Raw genomic sequence first — 19,688 nt, forward strand, 5'->3', positions numbered from 1 at the left:
ACAACTTTGATAAGGCCTGTACTTCAAACATGACACTCAAACAATGCCGTAGGCAAGGTTTTATGCTGGAGGTTATTACTTTTGCTTCAGGAAGAGGGGGAAAATATGCATGCTTTTTGCATATTCCAAAATAAAAGGCAGCGTCTTTTCTGGAGGGTCTGTCAGACATCCTGGAACTCTGTTATTTGCTGAGGGGCCAGCTCTGACTTTTTGGAAACTTGAAATGCCATCTTTATATCTTTCAGCTCCCTTTTCACCACCATCTGTGCTCCTGTATTCAGCGTGGAAAACTTCAGTGTCTCAGCTTTGAAAGCAAGTCCCTTCTGTTTTGGCAGATTTCACTCAGATTTCAGTTCCCCCTGCCCCGCAGCTTCGTCTGGGTGCCATTTGCATCAGGCTCAGCAGAAGAGAGGTCTCTGGAGGAGCTTTGCTCCGTGAGCAGCACCCAGGATTTACTTTGGGTCTGTTCACAGCCGAGCGTCCTCGTCCCTCGTTGGGAAGAGCGGTGCCAACATCTGTCAAGTGAGCAGCTGTCAGGCCCTGGCCCGCGCAGTGCTGGCTCTGTGCTGGTAATGTCACCAATTATCACTATGCCACCGACCTTCCTTTTTCAGAGGGGTGACCAGAGAGGCTGCGGTGCAGCAGCTCCCGCTTTATCTTGCGTCCTCAGGTTTCCTTGACCTCCCCGTCCGATTTTAGAACCGGAAATGATACCAAGTCCTCAGGGAGGTGATGTACGATGATAGCTGTGCTTGCATTTTTCATTAATATTTTTTCTCAGTTTTCCTTGTTTTTTTAAATTTAATTTTACACTTAGGTACACTGGTTGCATGTGATACTCCCAGCTTTCAACAGGACGTGGTAGGAACACAGAACTACGCCCTCGCAGACCCAAGCAGGGTGCCCGGGGCCGTGCCCTGCAGTTGCTCCTGGTGCCCCAGGCTTCTTCCAGGCTCTGGCGGCCACTGCTCGGCCTGGTCCTGGTGCTCCAGAGCTGCCTGCAGGCCAGGGCAGGTGCCCAGCGGGGCTGTGGGCATAGAGAGCAAACACAGCTTCGTCGAGGTGCTGCCAGGCTCGTTTGTCTTCAGGGTCAGTGGCAAAACCCTCGTTGGCTTCACCAAGTCCAGGATTTCTCCCTTGTGGTTGTGAGGAAGAGAAGCTGTGGGTGCCCACTTCCATCTTGCCTCTTCACCCAGTGTTCCCAGGTGGCAGCTATCAGACAGGACAGGCTCTCTTTTTTTCAACATAGTCAGCCAGCAGTTTATGGAGCCACGCAATGCCAGATTTTAACACGGTTTTCATACGGTATGATGTTTTTTTCGATGATGTTCTTTGCCTGTATTTTCTTTTAAAAATGTTTTCTTTTTTTTTTTTTTTTTTTTTTCCCGCCATTTGATTGCTTTCAGCTTAATTGACAGAGGGAAAGAGAAACCTAATATAATAGCTTCCTTAAAGTCTCTGGGAATTTGGTGGCTGTTAGAGAGGAGAGGCTTTGGAACTGCCCTGCTCAGAGGACAGCTGCAGCATGAGGTCCAGAGCTGAAGACATCATCCAGTGCTCCAGAAGTGGAAATCCTTTCTCTTCACTAAAAGATCATCTCTTAATGATTGTATTCATTGGTGCTTGTATTTGGTATATGTGTACCTTGTGCCGTTTCTAGCATGACTATGGAAATTCGTGTTAGAAGGTAGTCTAATATATCCTGCTTCTTACATGGGTTTTGTAGGCTGTGCTGCGTTTGCAGCTAGCTCAGGCACGTCTACATAAACTTGCTGTCGCTGCTGTGATGCCCCCTCACTGCTTGCAGAACAGCCTCCAGCATGTTTGCGTTGGGTTATCTCTGAGTAGCATTTAAACCTCCTCAGTGGTAGGTACCTTTGCTCTCCTAGTGGTGTTTCTCATGTACAACATGCAGTGCAGTCCCATGGCTTCCCATCTACTGCAGGGTGGTGATTCAAGGTCTTGGTTTTGCCCTGTGACATCCATAATGGCATCATCTGTCTCCTGTGTCCTGAGCCAGTGCCTCACATCCATAAAACATCCAAATTAATCAACCTTGGTTGGAATGTGTGCAATAAAGAGAGGAGGGTATTTGGCTCTTTCCCCTCCGATTTGATACTCTGGGGGTGGGTTGGCACGCCTGTGCTTTGATTTATCAAGATCTTCAGAGTGCGCTTTAGTTTAGTTTGATACCACATCCCTTTTTGTTTAGAGATTTAAAATTAATTGATGAATATGCCTAAAGGATACATTAAAAAGAATTTTAAATGGAAACTAACTGAACAAGTGGTTTTTGCTGATTTTTAAAAATCATGAAAACATTTCTGGTCTTGATAAATGAAGATCAAACTTCAGAGCACTACTTCTCAGATGTTTGGTATTGTAAATTTATTTGTGTTAACTTGGCATTTGCAGTTCTTTTTTCAATCAGACTTGCTGATTTTATATTAATGTAGGTCTTTTACACTGGAGTTAAGGTTAGAGTAGGATTTGTTACTTGACAGTTAAGTTTTACTTAAGTTTACTTAGTTTACTTAAGTTTTTTTTACTTTATAATTAAGATTTACTTTGACTAAATAGAAAATATTCAAATTTCAGTTCAGACTAAGAAATACTAGATTCCTGTGTTATTTGGGAAGGACAGAATGTCTTAAAACTGAAAGCAAAATACGTGTGTTTTTGTTTTTTTATAAGAAATTTTATTAAGTGAATCATCACCAGGAAAATACACAGAAAATCAGCTGAAGCAGTGGGATTTTCTAGTAAAAGCAACTGTGGCATCCCATAAATATGGTGTCTGACAATAGTTAAGACTATTGTGTTGAAGTGAAGCATTTCCTTATCTCATTGACACTGTATATTTGCTTCATTAACATTTTTTTAGTATACTGATGTATGTGATTTTCTTACTATGCGCTGGAGTATGAATTAAGAACGAATTATAGATTCTAGTTAAGAAGTTGATTAAAGGAGCAAGGAATGTATTGGCATTTCTGATTTTTACTCCTTTCCAAGTGAATGTAGACTATCTTACAAAAATGCATCATTAGACCTTTTAGGGGTTTTGTTCTCACTCTAGAAAGCAGCTTGTTGGCCCTGTAGTTCTGGTGCAGCCTTCTTCTGGGACATGTAGTGCTCTACAGAGTCTGAGATTTGCGGAATAATTTTAAATAAAAAGGGGATAGATTCATGTCTTTGGTGTTCTAATCTGGGCAATGCAAAGTAAGCAAATTGTTTCTCCTTCCTTCTCCTCCAGTGTGTCAGCAGATCTAGATTTGGAATACGTAGAAGTGCCCACTGGGTGCGAATGCAGCCTGTCCCCTCCCTGCCCCGAGAAACGTGGTGTACGGTCAGTGTAACAAGACCACAAGTGCTTCTCCGAGGGCAAGGAAATTTGACAGGAAGCATAGTGGCCATAGAGGAGCAGACCATTGGTTTAGTTCTGCAAAAAGCTAAACTCCCTCACTGCCACTGCCGGGGTGTTTTGGTAGGAGCTGATTCAGTAAGGGTGAATGGGTGAGATGAACTTCAGTAGCATGGTTCTGGAGCACTGTCATTGAATGAGAAATGATGATCTCTCAGCAAATGGTTGTGTGTGTTAACATTTACCACAGATGCACATATTTAAGCAGGTAATCAATCATTCTAAACACTTCTTCCCCATCTGCACATCAGCTGAATGCTTTTTTAAGGGTGTTCCTGGTTGCAAAAGGCATCAGGAGGAGTATTATCCTATAGTGATGTCAGTGATTATCCACTGAAGCGCCCACTAGCTTATAAGCATATATAAAACTAGGAACTATAACAGTAAATCACAAGAGATCTCTTGCATTTTCCCCTTATCTTTCAAAATGATTCCATATTCTGTATCCCTTGCAAACAGACAAGGAAAGCATTTTATTACAGCAGGGCCCTAATCTACAGTCTTCGAGCCTCAAGAGAGCGATTTTCAGTAGATGGTTGTGAGGTAAGAGCTCTGTGGGTGCAAAGACAGAGCACAGTCCAGTGTACGTTTAATCATCAATACACTGCATATGCACGTGGAAGTTGTATCTCGATGATGCTAGTCACCACAGGAGAGTTTGTAAATCAGTGTTGCTAGGCAATAAACTTCTATTATTTGTTTAAACAACCTTATTGAAAGTGATTGTTGATAAGAAAAGATTAAGAAAGGACAACCATACTGAAATCCACATAGGACTTGTGTCTTCAGAGGACATAGCTTGCAGCGTGAGTATTTCTGAGCAAGTCCCAGACTTGCATAATCACATCTGCGGTCTTTGACCCATCTAGAAACAAATTATCTTCCCATTGCTTTTTATTGGTTTGCTGTTAATAAACATGACTGATGAACACTCATGTAATTATTTGGTTATTGAAACCCATCAAACTAATACGTTGCATTTCCAGACTTCAGAGTTTTACTGGAGAGCTTAGCATGGTGTTGTGGCACCAGGCGCAGACAACAAACTGAGAGTTGTTTTGTCCTTGAAAAAAAAAACAGCTGACAGTAGGAGAGAGCGCACACTGTTTGAAGGATGCATATTTGCCTGGAACATGCAGAGGACACAATGCCCGTGGTGATGCCAGCCCGCTTAGAAATGATGTTGACTTTGTGTTCGTGCCAGTGTGTTCCCACAGGAGAGCCTGGTGAGTAAGAACCCAGTTAGTCAACATGAACTGACTACAGCTTTACGAGTTGTGCTGAGAAAGCTCACTAGTTGTCTCACCTGCAAATTATATTTTAGCGTCGTGGTTTTCCCAGGTCAGCCACGGCATTTGCCATCTGCAGGGAGCTCCCTGTGCAGCGACTGCCTGTGTGGTTGTAGTCTCCTGTCTGCTAAACTGAGCATCCTTACAGCAGCTCAGTGAAGATCTAGGAGCACTGAGGACACAACAGGATATGTTGGCAGTAGGGCTTGGACATACTGCAGTATAAACAGTGATATTCTGCATGTCACTTGGGATTTCAGCATGGACATTTCTTTTTTTTTTTTTTTTGCTAGGCAGTGCCACTTGTGCTTAAGCTTTATTAACATAGAAATAGCAGTCATCCATTTTTTTATTCTCCTTTAAGCATATAATGCAAAGCAGTCTAATCAAAACTGAAGACGGTGGTTAATACTTCAGATGAACATGAGCAATGTGATTTTGCTTTTTTTTTTTCTTTTTCCTTGCTAGAAGTGGAATGAGACTAATAGCTAATACTTGGTAGGTGGGTGAAAAAACAATGCAAGTGTGTGGGTAACAGAGGAAGAAGTCAAAAATAATGGGGGAATGAGATTGGAACACTGATCAGTGAATGCTTCGCACCAGTTCTTCGCTGGTTCCTCTGGGTCCCTCAAACTGCCATTGCCCAACAATCTGGATCTTGGTCATTGTGAGGTTAGCGAGTAGTTTTAGATCAGATGCTGGAGGCTAAGCAGTTGTATCCCAAAGCCTACATTTGTTTTGCCTTTATTGTTATTTTGTTGAGTCTTTTCTCCTCTGGCAGATGTCACTGTGAAGAGCAAGGTTCCACCATTGTGACCTTGTGGGCTATTTTTCTAGTAGTGCTTTTCTAGAGCAACTTTTTATGAAGGTAAGGATTGTTATCCAGCCTCCAGTGTGAATGGTTATTGGATTTTTTTATTTCACATCTCCCACAGTAAAGAGCTAAAATGTTGGTATATCTCTGACACAGAGATGCTATAGTACTACAGCTAAAATCAAAGGAATTGACGATGCTGGAATAAGAGTAACTCATCTATGCTTTCTAGCCTTTTAAAGGACTTCTGATCTTCTTTAAGAAAAGAAAAAAGATCTGTTTCATCAGATGAGGCAAATAACTACCTATCATTAGCTCCTCTCCCGTTTCATTCTGGTTCACTAATGCGAGGCTGGTGGAATCGCGCTCAGTGGCACCAGCTAGTAGTGTGGTCCTTGCCACACGCTGAACGCATGGGTGGTATTCCTAAAGTCCTGAGATGCAGCTAGTAGGCCAGGCCTCGCAGTGCTTATTCAGGCAGTGTTTTCATTAACTGCAGCGGGCATCTACCCAAATCCTGGGATTTGGCTGCTTTTTAAAAGATTTTCTCTATGGCTTGTCTACGTGTTTTGTGTTGGCTTTGGGAACTGATACAGGTAGATCTGTTAGGCTCCCTAGTGTGTCTGTGGTTAATAGGTGTAAAAGCATTTGTAAGCTGCAGTATTGTTCCTTGCTCATTTAAAGCCCACCCCACGTATAGTTCCATCCTTGCTTTCACTGTGAGTGAGGTTACAGCGGTGTGAATTTGCACCGGCGGTGCCATGCAGGAGGCCAGGCTCGTGTCCCGGTGGTTTCTTCTGGCCCTAAAAAATGGATGCATCACAAGACTGGTATGTTCGCTTCTTTGTGCTGGATCTTGAGGGGATGCCACAGTGACTGGGAGGAAGATTTTGGCTCTCACTGGAAGATAATGCGCTATTAATCAAAAGTTTGGGTGATGTATAAGAAAAAGCAAAACAAAAAAAAAAAAAAAAACCACGTATTTGAGGACACCAGCTGTACACTGACAGATCATTTGGCGTTATTTGGTCCTTGTCACTTGAGTGAAGTCGGGTCAGGGCAGGAGGACACAGGAGGACACCAGCTTTCTCGTGCTGAGCAGCTGGGCATTGCCACACGTGCTGCAGCCGAATCTCTGCCCTGCGGTGGGAGACACCTTGAGCTCTCACCAAAGGGGGCCAGATCTGGGGGGACGTCCCTGGGAGCCAATTTAGAGCAATCAGGTCATTCGCCTGCACGTGGGAGACTGGGAAACTGCAGCGCCGTGCTTTTTAATGATTGAGTGCTATTGCTCAAGCCTGTGAAAGGTTTGAAACTAGAGCTACAATGCTAGGAACTACTTCTGTTAGATTGTGTCATCTCAGCTGGATTTTTATTTGTTTATTTTCCTTTAATTTCACCCTTGGGCAAGCATGGCCATGTACTTCTATCCCCGCTTCCTCCTCCGCAAGTGCTCTCACTCAGCTAGCTTCTGGTCTTTTTTTTTTTTTCCTTTCTGGCATTAAAACCTTATTTTTAAAATACGTAAAGCTGTAGGGTTTCTCATCAGTAGAATCAAATGGAAGATCAAAAATATAATTAAATAACTTTCTTTGCCAAAGACAAATTATTTTTTCTTGTCTATTTTGGGTGCCTTGATCGCACCTGTAAGGGAACCATTTTCATCATGTCTGTCAGTGTGATCCTTCCTTAGAAATGGAATGATCTTTAAAAAGCAGTATGAAATTCAAATAAATGTTTGAAAAGAGAAAAGCATAAAACAATTACATGCCGTGATAGCCAGGGAATTCAGAGTGAAGACTGTGTTTAAAACAGAAAGAATTCTTAAAAGTGGGGAAATGAAGTATCATAGGCAATGCTAATTTTTCCCAGAGCTCTATCAGCATGGGAGTAATCCAGTTAATTAGATCTTAGTCTCTGCTGAAGATTTCAGCTCTGTAGCAAGTGTAATATTTTTGTGACGTTATAAATCATGAGGAAATGTAAAAGAATACTGGAAATAAGTTACTGTAAGAGTCGTATATTTTAGACCTGTAATTTATTATCTACGTATGAGGCATTTAAGGACATAAGCTGCCTATATTGCACATGTAGTGGGTGCCTGTGGCAGACTGAGTGAAGTTGAGGAAGCTGTTTAATTCTTTTTTTCAGATAAAGAGCAAATAAAACCTCAGTTTAGTTAGTTTAAATGTTACAGATGGCACAGTGAAAGGGGGTTCTAGCTTACAACATAGGACTGTCTGGATGAACTCCCATAGTAGCTATGGACATTATCACAATCTCATTCCCTTGCTGCTTTCTCTTTTACATCTTTGTGGGATTTGTTTCATTTTTTGTTTTCCATTTCAGAATTTTTGATGCAGCTTTATTTTGGTTCTAATCTGTTTTCATTTCCTTCTCATTTGTGTTGCATTATATTTTTCCTGAACTGCCGTGTCTACAAGGTGAAAGAACTCTACTTAGGCAGAAGGAACTTGGCATACCATTAGTTACGTTAGAGAGGGTCTCTTTCCCAGTCTGTGATTTAGGTCTGCATTACTTTAGAGCAATGAAGAGTGACAGAGTTCTTTGAAGGATGTCTGCTTTGCCTGCTGGATCGCTGGGCAGGAGGTCCTTCTGCCATACCATCTGTGTCTTGGTGGTCTGAAGTATGAGGTGTGCCTCATGGATAAATTTGTGGCTGTGCGTGTAGGCATGCAATCACCTGGCAGTCAAGAAAGTCTTTTTTTTTTTCCCTCTGTATCTTAGACCTTATCTGAAGAATGACAACCTGAATAGCATTGCCATGAGGGTAGAAGTCCCAGGACCACATTGGTTAGAAAGAACATGTTTTTTCAGCATGGGATTGTAAAGTCAAGGTTGGATCCTGTTGCTTGGTAGTTATATATTAATAAAGTGTAGGTCCAAAGGGCTCGTCTTGAAGTTCCTTAATCTGGTGAAACTTCTCTTTGTTTCTATTGCTTTTCTTCTGCAGACTGTACTACAGAAAAGCTGGTCTTGTTGCTCAGTTTTCTTGTTTTTCCTTTCCTGTGTTGGGAAGCCTGATGAGAACAGTGCTGGTAGGTTGTTTTCCTATTCTACCTGGTCATTTCATGGCAACACGTGTTTTGTCAGCTCGGAAGAAAATGAGATGAATTATGTAAGTCCTCATTAAAAGGTATTGTACGTTTGTGTGTTAGGATCAGCCGCTTGTTCTTGCTTTGTCTCATGATCTGGGGCCAGATGGAAGCCGTGGTGTGACCGTGGGTGAATCAGAGGTGTGAGGTGTTCTCACTCGTGACTTCAGCAGCAGGCTAACAGCAGCTGGGAGCTTAGCAAGTGTCTCAGTGCCGAGCACAGGGAAAGGTGTTTCTGGACAGAACTTGCTGTTGAGCTAAATCTAGTTTGAATTTAGCTCAGACTAAGGTATGGTATTTTTGCCTTTTTTATTATTATGTTGTGTTTGTAGCATGGAAAGCAAGTGTGTTTAAAACAATCTTTTAAATCATGCTCTTCCTCTGTGCGTTATTTTAGTGGGGGAACAAAAAAGCTTTCATTACGGATTGCTTTTGTGTTGTCCTTTATAATCATCGTAGCTGTGCCAGAGAAAGATGGTTTCTTTTTCTGGTCAGCGTTGTGTGGCGCTGCCAGGCTGCTCTGTGCGGTCGGTCAGGCTGCGGTTGCAGGGCACGAGCGGGCAGCAGCCGCTCTGTGCACATCCCAGGGCGAGATTGAGTTGTGATTTCCAGTCTACACCGCTGAGATGTTTCAGAAAGTTGACTGAGAAATGCAAATCTGTGCCATGTACCACAGTAAAACCACGAACCTGAAAGGGATCTGCTTCCACGGGAATAGTTTGAGATCCGTCACTGGGGAAAAGGCTGAAAGGCTGGCATTTTAAGCAGTTAGTGTCTTGAGAGAATATATGGTCACTGTTGTGGAGAAGTTCATATGAGGTCGCCTGACCTATTGCTTGGTTAACAGGGCTGTAGTGGGAATGCTGCCCTTTTCCTTTCTCTAGTTTCTGTGAAGGAAATGGATGTGCGCTGTCCTTTCTGAGCAGAAGACGAGGAGAGCTATAGCATGAGAAAGGCCCTGACCGCCTAACACCAAAACCAATGCACATTGTTACATACTTCGTGGAGGCAAAGTGAGCATCACTGGTCAGTGTAGAGCTGAAGCTGGTGGTGGTGTGATGCCTGGCTTCCCCCTGCCAAGCAGCTTTGTGCAAGGTCTGTAGCTGCAGCAGGGCACGTAAAGAGTACTTTAAAAGTGGCTAAATAAAAACTGCACTCCTGTTTCAGAGCTATAAATTGACATTAAGGTGTCGGGCCTTGTTTTTCTGTTCCTTCAGAAAAGTAGATGCACCTTTATGTCATTGCAAAGCAACAGTCACGTGTGTAGCACACTCCCAATTCACTTCCAGCTCCTTCGTCAGCTTCAAAACTCAATTGTTCTTTGCTTCTCCACTGGTTTCAGTTTCGGCTGCTTTCAGTTTCATGCTTGTTTTATTACCATTGCTTTCTTTCCTCTCTTTGCCCTTAGATGTGGAATTTACAAGTCCAGGTATATCGTAATTCAAAGAAACAAAAATGGTCGTGCAGGGTTCAGTACACTTGCTGCTTCTTTTATTCCCATCCCTGTGGTACGCTGTTAGCAACATTGTGTTGGAGATGGTCCCTGACATTATAGGAAAGCTTTAAAAAACAGAAACAAGCTTTGTTTTCGGAAATGATTTTGTGTAAAGCTGTGAATAAGCTGCGTATATTAATGCAGTTGGTGTTATGGAGGGCAAGAGTTATGTAGTTTGTAAATTGATCTGAAGTCCTTCAGTGTTGCACTTGCTACACTAAGTTATATTGAAGACTACGTTGGCGAGAAGTGGATTTATGCAAAACAGCCATGTCACTCACCACCTGCTTATGAGTAACAACTGTAGCTGGCGTAAAGGGATCTTAGCATGAGATGAACCCAGTTTCTTTTCTTATTTTTTCTTTATAGACAAGTAAATAAATTAGGAGTTTGTTTCTGGGAGGTATAGAAAGCAAAGGTAGTTTGCCAAACAGTAAAGCCTTGAGCTTCTTGTCACCTCCGTGGGGAGGAAAGTAGAAGCTGCAAGTTACTAGCTGATGCCTGCATGACTCGCTGGGTGTATATAGGGCAAGAAGTGAAGGTTCAGGGAAAATTTCCCATAGAAGAGAAATTGTTGTGTGCTAGTAAAGATGGCAGTAGCTCTCCCTGCATATTTGTAGGGAATGTTGTTTGTTATGCGTGTAGGAGATGAATGGAAGTACCTGCATAGTTCATCCTACAGTGGGATGATGGGAGAACCTGATACGTTCTCACTGAAACACACTTTCAAGGCAGCATAGTGATTTTTTTGCAAGTTGAAACGTGTCACAGAAATTAATGGTCAAACACAAATACTGATTAAAAAATACAGAGGAGTTGGATTGTTTCTGAACTGTTTTGTGATGGAGCTCTTCCTCTGCTCTCTGCCAAGAACTTAGGCTGGTAATCCAGGCTGTATGCTTAGTCCTTTTATCAGTGAGAATACACATTGTCTTTAATTAAAGAAGTGCTGGTCTGGTATTAATCCTGTTCAGTTTTTAAAATGCATGTTTTCCTGAACACAATTTTGTCCGTCTGATTGAACCACTAAGCTTTGCAGGCTTGTAAGGGTTAGAGTACTCTTTCTGTAGTCTTTTCTTCTGGGTCTCTGCTTATGTTCTTTGCAGGGTGAAAATGATGTGCAGAATAGTAATCTATTCTCTTCTTGCAGCCTAAAAACAGATTAAAAAAATTCAGGCAGTAAGCCTGAGTAATAATTTCTCAGTAAATATTTTACTGCCTTTTCCATCTGTTGCGTTGAAATCTGACTTAAACTAGGCATACATCTAGTCAGAAGAGGTCACTGAGATACTAATCATCAGAATAAATCCTCTTAAACATGTGCTTGGTATGAGGCCAGCTATTCAGAAGTTAACGGCACACATATGTTGCTTATCTACTGTGCTGCTTGCCAATGAAGGAAACTTTGAGTTTGTGGTGGTTTGATCTCCCTGCAAAGTACATGGTGCAAGTTGATGCAGCTTTTCTGTATGCCACTCATGGCGTTTAGTCTCCTGCTGGAGAACGAGCTCTCCTCAGGGTGCTTTCAGAGTGCTCCAGTCTCTCTGTGTGGCATGGTAAGAAGTGGTATCATTCGTGGTTGACCTTTTCACGGCCCTTTCCTATCAAGTATGGTAAACCAAATTTAATATACCCAGTAAGGCAGAGGAAGAGACAATATTTTAACTAGAGTAATATTGTGGAACCCAAACACAGCTGAATGAAAGCTCACCCTACCTCCCCTCCTGCTGCTCTGACTTGGAGAAAACATTCATTTACATAAATACAACTCTTTTCTTGAGTCAGGTCTGGACTGGACCCAGTATTTCTGATTCTCTCTTCATAGGAGCATGCTTCATACTCAACAGAAGAATGATTACTTCATATCCTAATTATGGAACTGATTCATACCCTGGGGTGTGGAAAGCAAGCAGTAGGAGTGAATGCATCATTAAAAAAATAGTGTATTTTTAGAGAGGAGGAGGTAAAAATAAAATGCAGCTCCACTGAAGTTTTACGGCAAAGAAAAATGGCTCATGCTGTAGGAACTTTTTAAAAATAATCTGAGATCATGGCTGAAAGAATGTATTTTTTTATTAACGTGTTTATAACTTGCTCATGATAAATTGTTTATTTTCTTTTCACCTTTTTTTGTTAAGGAGAAGAATGAAAGCTCGCGCACCTCCTCCACCAAATCAACCTTCTGCAGCCAGTAGAATTCACAACGAGCACAAGTCATCTGCAGAGACAGCAGTAATTTCTGATCAGAGCCTTGTGAGCATGAAGGAGAATATGATAAACAGATCGGTGGACTTCACAGTCATTCTGCCCAACGGGGTGGAACAAAAGACCACAGTACAAGGAAGGTAAGGCTTTGAGCTCCTTTTTGGAGCCCTCCATTGCCAGTAGAATACTTACAGATATTAGTGTCTCCTTTTCCAGGTTCAGAAGACAAATGATTCATCAAATTCAGAAATCCTGCATTCATAAATATATTATGTTTGCGTAGGTAGCAAAGCATCTGCTGGAGTTTGAGAACCTTTTTCTGTATGTGTCCTTTTTTCCTTTCAAAGAGAGAGAGAGGTTCTTGTAATTAAGTGCTATCAATGTCAAATTGTATCGGAAGGGTAGTTTTGAGATAGCTTTCTTCAGTGTGGGAGCTCTTCTATCTTCTAGTCCATTCTGCTTGGAAAGAAAGGAACTGGTATATTTGTATTACTTTGAGGAAGAGTTTTTAAAATATCTTCAATGCTATTGATGAAACTATAGCAAACGATGATTTGAGTGGCTGCTGTGCGGTCAAGAAATTGTGGAAAGTAATAATACCAGATTAGGAGGATATGTGGTTGCCTGCCAATAAATCAGGGTCTGTGCTTAATTTACATCTGGGGCTTGCAATAGTTAGTCTGCATTCCTGTAAAACTACTCGTCTTGGTCTGATATAGTAGTCTGTTATGACTGTCTATTAGTATATTCTGATGGCTGAGGAAGAGGTGTGCAGCAGTTCATAGTGTCTGGTGCTTCGTTCTTCCCCTTGCTTTTCTTGCAGTAATTAGTGTTTGCCTAGCCACTCTCAGGAGACTAGTGCAAGCAGTAATTTCTGTGGGTCTACCCCAAAGCCAGAGATGGTTGTGAGATGCCAAAGAAAGCTGGTATTTCAATGGCAAACACAGCCATTTGGAGAGCTAATGAGGCAAATCTTCCTGCAGTATTTTGTGAACAGAGATACATTCTTGCTGTATGGATAGAAAAGATTTTCTTCCCCCCCTCAAAAAAACAAACAAACAAAAAAAACCCCACTCCAACAGCATTACAAGAGTAGTGTTTCAGTGTGACCTTTTGAAGAAGTCACAAGAGCAAAGAACAAAGGGAAAATCCCTGCACAACAGCCTGTCTCAGGTGCCATTGCTATCACTTACGCTGGGGCTGGTTATTTTTGATTATTTCAATCTTTAGTTTGGGGACTGAAACCTGAGGTGAACAAATTAAACCTCAGACGTTTCTGTGAGGCTCTTCCTCTGGCCTACATGAAGCGCTTGAGGTGACCAAAACAACCTCTTTGTTATTCAGTGGGGTGCCCACTTTCCCCCATAGGCTGCATGGCAGGTCTAGACCCCAATGAGGGCGGCAGTTGAGCTTCTGCTGGCGCTCCTCTGCTCTCCTGAGCATCGTGCATGCCTGACGTGGGCAGCGGGTGTTCTCCCTCTGTGTGGCCATGATGCACGTCAGGCACGGGAAGGCAGCTGTGAGCAGTGTGGAAGGTAATGGAAGCCAAGGAGAGGGCCGCATTACCTGAACGAGTGATGAAATAAGAGCACCCTCTGAAGAGCACTGTATGACAACGGCCTTGTGTGTGCTGCTGTTCATCATCGCCAGCAGAAGATAAATTGCCCGTAACTTAGCACTTGTTACAGTTTTAGGGATGTGGACTACAAACTTAAATAAATAAAATTCCAAAATCACTTGAAATTTTTAGGAGGCGGACTGTCTCAAGTTTCCAGGTTTGGGTGAGAGCGTTTCATCTTTTTGCATTGTTTTGTGCAAACTGGACAGCTACAAAGGATGGTGGTCCTCAGAGGTAAATGTTTAATGGGCAAGATAACAGATTAAAAAAATGATGAGTTTAGTTTAGTTAGAGGCAAATATGGGAGCTAGTTTAGTTAATAAATTCAGTTCCCTCTTCACTTTCAATGGTGGTACCATGGAAGGACATTTCAGAAAATTCTGCTATTGCCTATACTGCTGTAAATCTTCAGTATTGTCATGGCCAACAGTGGAGCTACATTCTTCAAAATCTGCTCTTGGGTGCCCTGGGGACATAACTTTTTCTTTTTCAGAAAAAAAAAATACAAAATCTTGCTCTGAGCATCATCATAATGAAAATTCGTTCTGCAATTCAAGGAAAGCAGTTCACAGAGCAGTGAAGTACTCTAGAGGATGTTTGAAAATGTAACTACTGTAGTTAATTAGTATCACTTAAGGTTATTATAAATGCACTAAATTAAAAGTCAGAATTATCTCTTTCAATTTGTTCATTGTATGTAAGCAAAGCAGCATGTCATCAATTTTACTTTGTTCTCTTTATAGAAATTTCCTCTAAATAACAGCAAGAGGGCAGAAAATTCTCATTACGCTTCCTTGAAATGTTGTTCAAGAAAAAAAAAAAAAGTGCATGTTATTTAAAGATACTTTATTAGAATCTGGAAATTTTAAGTACGTTTATTTATAAAAGTTAACTCAAGCTGACAGTCCATCTTCAAAAGTTTATTGCCATTTTGTAACAGTTTATTGCAGCTTTTGGAAATGTGTAGCACAGTTTAAGGGCAAAGTTGAGTCCTTACAGAGTGTGTGTAGCAATAGAATGGTATTTAAAAAAATAATAATAAAAAAAGAAATTGGTCCCTGTGAACTCTACTGTAAAACATGTAAAAGTATTCGTGCTAAATCCCCCTCCTTCTCCTCCCCCCCAAAAAAGTATAAAGTACCTCTCACAACTAATCTATATTTATACTGTTGTATGAGAAATACATGAAATCCTGAAAGGATAGACAGCGTTGGTGATTTATGCATATTGTTTTGTGCATACAGATGTGCAGCAGATCCACACAAACTATTAACAGGTCTGACAGAGGGGATGACTAGATATTTAGAAAGAAAATAATGGGAAGAACTCAACAGTGTTACCAGAAACCTTTTCTGTTTGTGATGCTCATGGGTAATACTTCGAATGGGTAACCTGCAAACGCAGGGATTGTGTGTCTGTCATGCTGAGGAGGGCTTCCTGGTTAATGCAGATACAGAGCTCTAGTGTCAGCAGCTTCAGAAGTCAATAGTATTTGAAATATATTGCAGAAAAATGGGGATTTTTAAAGATAAATAGTGTTTGGTTTGGAGTTGTCAACACATGGATGACATAGTCAGAAGACAGTTGTTACTGCTGCTTTCTTACATGGTAGGCAAATTCTCTTAACGTGTGATACACAGAAGAGGACACTGGTACAAATAATCAACTAGCTGAAGTCCTATTCTGCAAATAACAGAGGACACAGCTGAGTGCAAGGACCATGCATTACATAGAACATAAACCTAATGCCATCACAGAAAAAATATCCTCAAGTTATTCTCAGTGAGAGAATTAAGTGATAATAATTGCTGGCTTATAGCTCAACGTATAGAATGGTAAAAGACTGAGGGTGTGAAAGGCTTGACAAACACAGTCCTCTGCTGCTGCTTACATGTCATACTGATGGCCCCTTTGTGGATTTTCTCCGTTATGGAAAATGAGAGGCAAATATACATCAGCAAAATAACAAAAGCAAGAGACAGCATTTGTGAAGAATACCTACTTATCATGCTTCCATGACTTCTTTGAATGCAGTTTGCCTTTTTACTATACATATTTCTGGTTGCGTAGGAAAACTTCTAATCTTTTCATGAAGTGCCTGCTGTGCTTTGGAGCATGAGAAAATAATGAGTAACACTGTTTTCTGGTGTTTAAATGCACATAGTTAAAGCCTCAGAGACTTCATCTCACTCCCTCTATGTTAACATTTCTCTTTTCCAGTCTGTCATTTTAGCTTGCTGATGTGTGTTTGAAATTAATCTAAATAAAGATAATTCTTTCCTCTAGTTAGTCTTACCTTTATGAGCATTTGTAGCATGAAAGTAGAAGGCAACAGGAGAGTCAGTCATTTTACAGAGTACAGCTTTATCCTTCAAATTTATTTCATAGGTGTGCAAGGCTGTATTTTAAAATGGATTGCTCTGTGTGATCACAAAGAGATTACCCCAATCCACACCCAAAACAACTCTTTTTTTTTTTTTTTTCTACCTCTTAAATTCCTGAAGTCCTTTCTGCATTTTACTGGTGAACAGCAGGACAGGAATGGTCTGACATGCTCCTGCTTGGTCAGGACCTCAGCCTGAAAAGTGCTGCTGACATAGTAGTTATTCTTTACTTTCCAGAATTGTTTTTTAATGTTGTACAGCTTAGTAATATCAGGATAGAGCCAAAGTATTCTCTTTTGCTAAAAATAGTTGTCTGGACCACCTTGTCTGAATCATATATTGGCCTCATACTCCACTTCATTTCTGTGCTTTTGTATTTCCTTATCAGTGATGAATGTTTAGTGTCTGTCACATAGCATTTGGTCTCCTACCAAACTCCAGCAAGGTCTTTAAAAGAAGAAAGTGACGTATTTCATAGATGAGTAGTTAGAAATAAAGGAGATGTTTAACTCTTTTGTTTCAGCTTTAGAATTAGTCTTTTATGATCAGAACTGCCCAAGTTTCAAAATAAAGTATGTTCTCTACCAGGTCTCAAAAACAGGTTAAAATAAAGTTCTGGTATGTCTGGAACAAGATGGAAATGGGGAGGAAACTTTCTGCATTTTTCAAAAGCCATATTCAGCTCAAGGTTAGAAAGAAAAGTTGTTTCAGTACTGTTCTTTTGGCTGTGCTTTGTGGCTCTCTTCTGTGTGTGCCACGTGTATGGAACTGGTTGAAATAAAACTCCAATTTAAAACCAAGCTGAACTGTATTGCAGTTTAGAAGGGAAATTTTTAGAGTTGGTGATACTAAAGTCTGATAAAAGAGTAATCTCCTTTCAAGGACTTCTGAGCTCTCTTACTTCTCTGGAAATAATGAATTTAAAATTTTTGTCCCCATGTTTGTTTTTTGTTTGGTTGGTTTGGTTTGGTTTTTTATCATTTTGAAGTTTTGTGGAAATGTTTTTTCCCAAATTTACATTTTGACAAGAGCATATCATGCACTTTGATGATCTTTCAAAAATTTCAGATGTTGCTTAATTTGTACTCCTGAATGGCACAGGTGAAGCCTAGGGATTCTTTTCAACAGTTGCATGTTTTGAGCAGTTTGAAACAGGATGGGGTGCTTCAGACTTCATTAAGTGTTAACACTCTGCTCTGTAATAAGTTGAAATCTCAAATTTGGCTGGATTTTTAAATTGTTCATTATCTGGACAAATTTGTTCAACTCATATGATTATCTGCAACTTATTTTCTCAGATGGCTGGTGTGGTTTCTAATCGTGTTGCAGTTGTGGCACTATTGCTGATGAACACATTCCATAATTTCTGTGGAAAGTACACAGCATCATAAACTACCCTTTTGATGGACTATGGGTATAAAATTGTTTTTCAAGTGCTGCATTTTTTAGTATTTTGAATGAAATTATTTACCTGAGGTAAGATAAGAGTCTAAATTTGAATGAATTATCACAATATTATACGCTACAGAAATACATTAGCATTCCACTTTAAATAAAAATGTGCATCAAATAGAATACCGTGTATTGTGGTTCTGCCACGTTATTTACTTTTCTCTGAAACAATAGTAATAAGGCTGAGGGAAAAAAAGAACAACATGCAAATTTCACTAGAAAAGAAATATATCTGTAAACAGACAAGCTGAGATTTTTATCAGACAGACTGACACTTTTTAAAATTCTCATTGATGCACAACATAATGAATGTTTGTTTAAATGTCATTGTATGCGGGATTCTTGTATAGCCTGGACTAGGTATGCATAAATGTTTCTGTTTTGTGTGAAGTAACAATGATTGCAAAATAAAGGCATTCACAATTTGGGGACAGTGCCAGAATAAGACACTGGAAACTGTCATGAAATGACCTGATACCCATTTCTGTTTAGATGCTCTTTATGCTAGCATTGCCACAGTACTATGTTTTTCTGAAGCCTCCTGTATATATTAACAAAATTCTCCTCATTTGATCTTCATTTTCTCACTTACTTTAATTTCCTTTAAACAGGATCACCTGTTTCAAATTTTCCACACCTGCCGTTTTCTCAGCTTGTGTTGCACAACTCAGTTAAACTTGAAATAGGCCCTTGAAGTAGGTCCTTGAGCTATTTCTCATCTCTTGCACAAGAGCTGGCACCTACGTATGTTTTAGTCTTTTGCCCATGGATAAGGGATCAGACTCATTTCCCATTTTCATGATATTTCTCTGTCATTAGCCCTCCAGATTCTTCACCACTTCTTGGACATTTGTAGGCAAATAGCATATACCTAGAAAGAAGATGGGCAGCCAGTCTCTCAGATGCCATCAGCTTGCAGCTGAGGGGCAGTTCATGAGCTACAGGTTTAATGGTAGTGGTTAATAATCTTAGAATCACAGAATGGTTTGTGTTGGAAGGGACCTTAAAGATCTCCCAGTTCCAACCCCCCTGCCATGGGCAGGGACACCTCCCACCAGCCCAGGTTGCCCAAAGCCCCATCCAGCCTGGCCTTGAGCACCTCCAGGGATGGGGCATCCACAGCTTCTCTGAGCAACCTGTGGCAGTGCCTCACCACCCTCTGAGTGAAGAATTTCTTCCTTATATCTAATCTAAATCTCCTCTCTTTTGGTTTAAAGTCATTATCCCTTGTCCTATCACTCCACCCCCTGACAAAGACTCCCTCCCCAGCTATCCTGTAGGCCTCCTTTAGGTACTGGAAGGCCACTATAAAGTCTACCCAGAGCCTTCTCTTCTCCAGGCTGAACAACCCCAACTCCCTCAGCCTGTCTTCACAGGAGGGTGCTTCAGCCCCTTGGTCATCTACATGACCCTCCTCTGGACTCATTCGAATACTTCCATGTCCTTCTTGTACTGGGGGCCCCAGAGCTGAACGCAGTACTCCAGGTACTGAATCTGTGAAGGATTTTTTTTTTTCTCCTTTGAATTTGCTGCATTTTGAATCTGTATACACTTTTCCAGTATACACATTAAAAGAGGTGCCACTTTCTTTGGGAGATAAGCTGTCTATACATTTAATTTCTCTTCCACTAGAATAAAACTATCCTTTGTATATCAGAAGCTTCAAGTAGGGCCAATAATGTTTTCAACCTTGGTTGTTTTGTTAATGACATTTGCTGGTTTATGAAACCAAAACTTTTCATAAACATAACCAGTTATAATAAACCCGTTTTCTCTGATCCTGAATAGAATTTTAATGAGGAAAGTTGGAAAAAAAAAGAAAAAAAAAGAGCCTTTCAGTACCTCGGTTAAGAGGAGATGTTTTGGTGTGTGGAGGAAATGTAGTTTGTAT

At 40.9% G+C, this 19,688-nt stretch overlaps 1 protein-coding gene across 11 annotated transcripts in view; it reads left to right on the forward strand.

The window, feature by feature from the left end:
• Window positions 1-19,688, forward strand: part of COBL (cordon-bleu WH2 repeat protein) — a 154,096-nt gene that overhangs the window by 26,561 nt on the left and 107,847 nt on the right. For 10 of the 11 annotated variants that reach the window (XM_083822778.1, XM_083822781.1, XM_083822787.1 and 7 more), the window contains one exon: window positions 12,277-12,483. In XM_083822778.1, coding sequence (XP_083678904.1) covers window positions 12,277-12,483 — 207 coding nt within the window. Of the gene's footprint in view, window positions 1-11,529; window positions 11,695-12,276; window positions 12,484-19,688 lie in introns of those variants that run through there. The other variant, XM_083822783.1, reaches the window with a different exon arrangement.

The sequence above is a fragment of the Anser anser genome (genome assembly GCF_964211835.1).
Source record: "Anser anser genome assembly, chromosome: 2".
Classification (NCBI taxonomy): Eukaryota; Metazoa; Chordata; class Aves; order Anseriformes; family Anatidae; genus Anser; species Anser anser.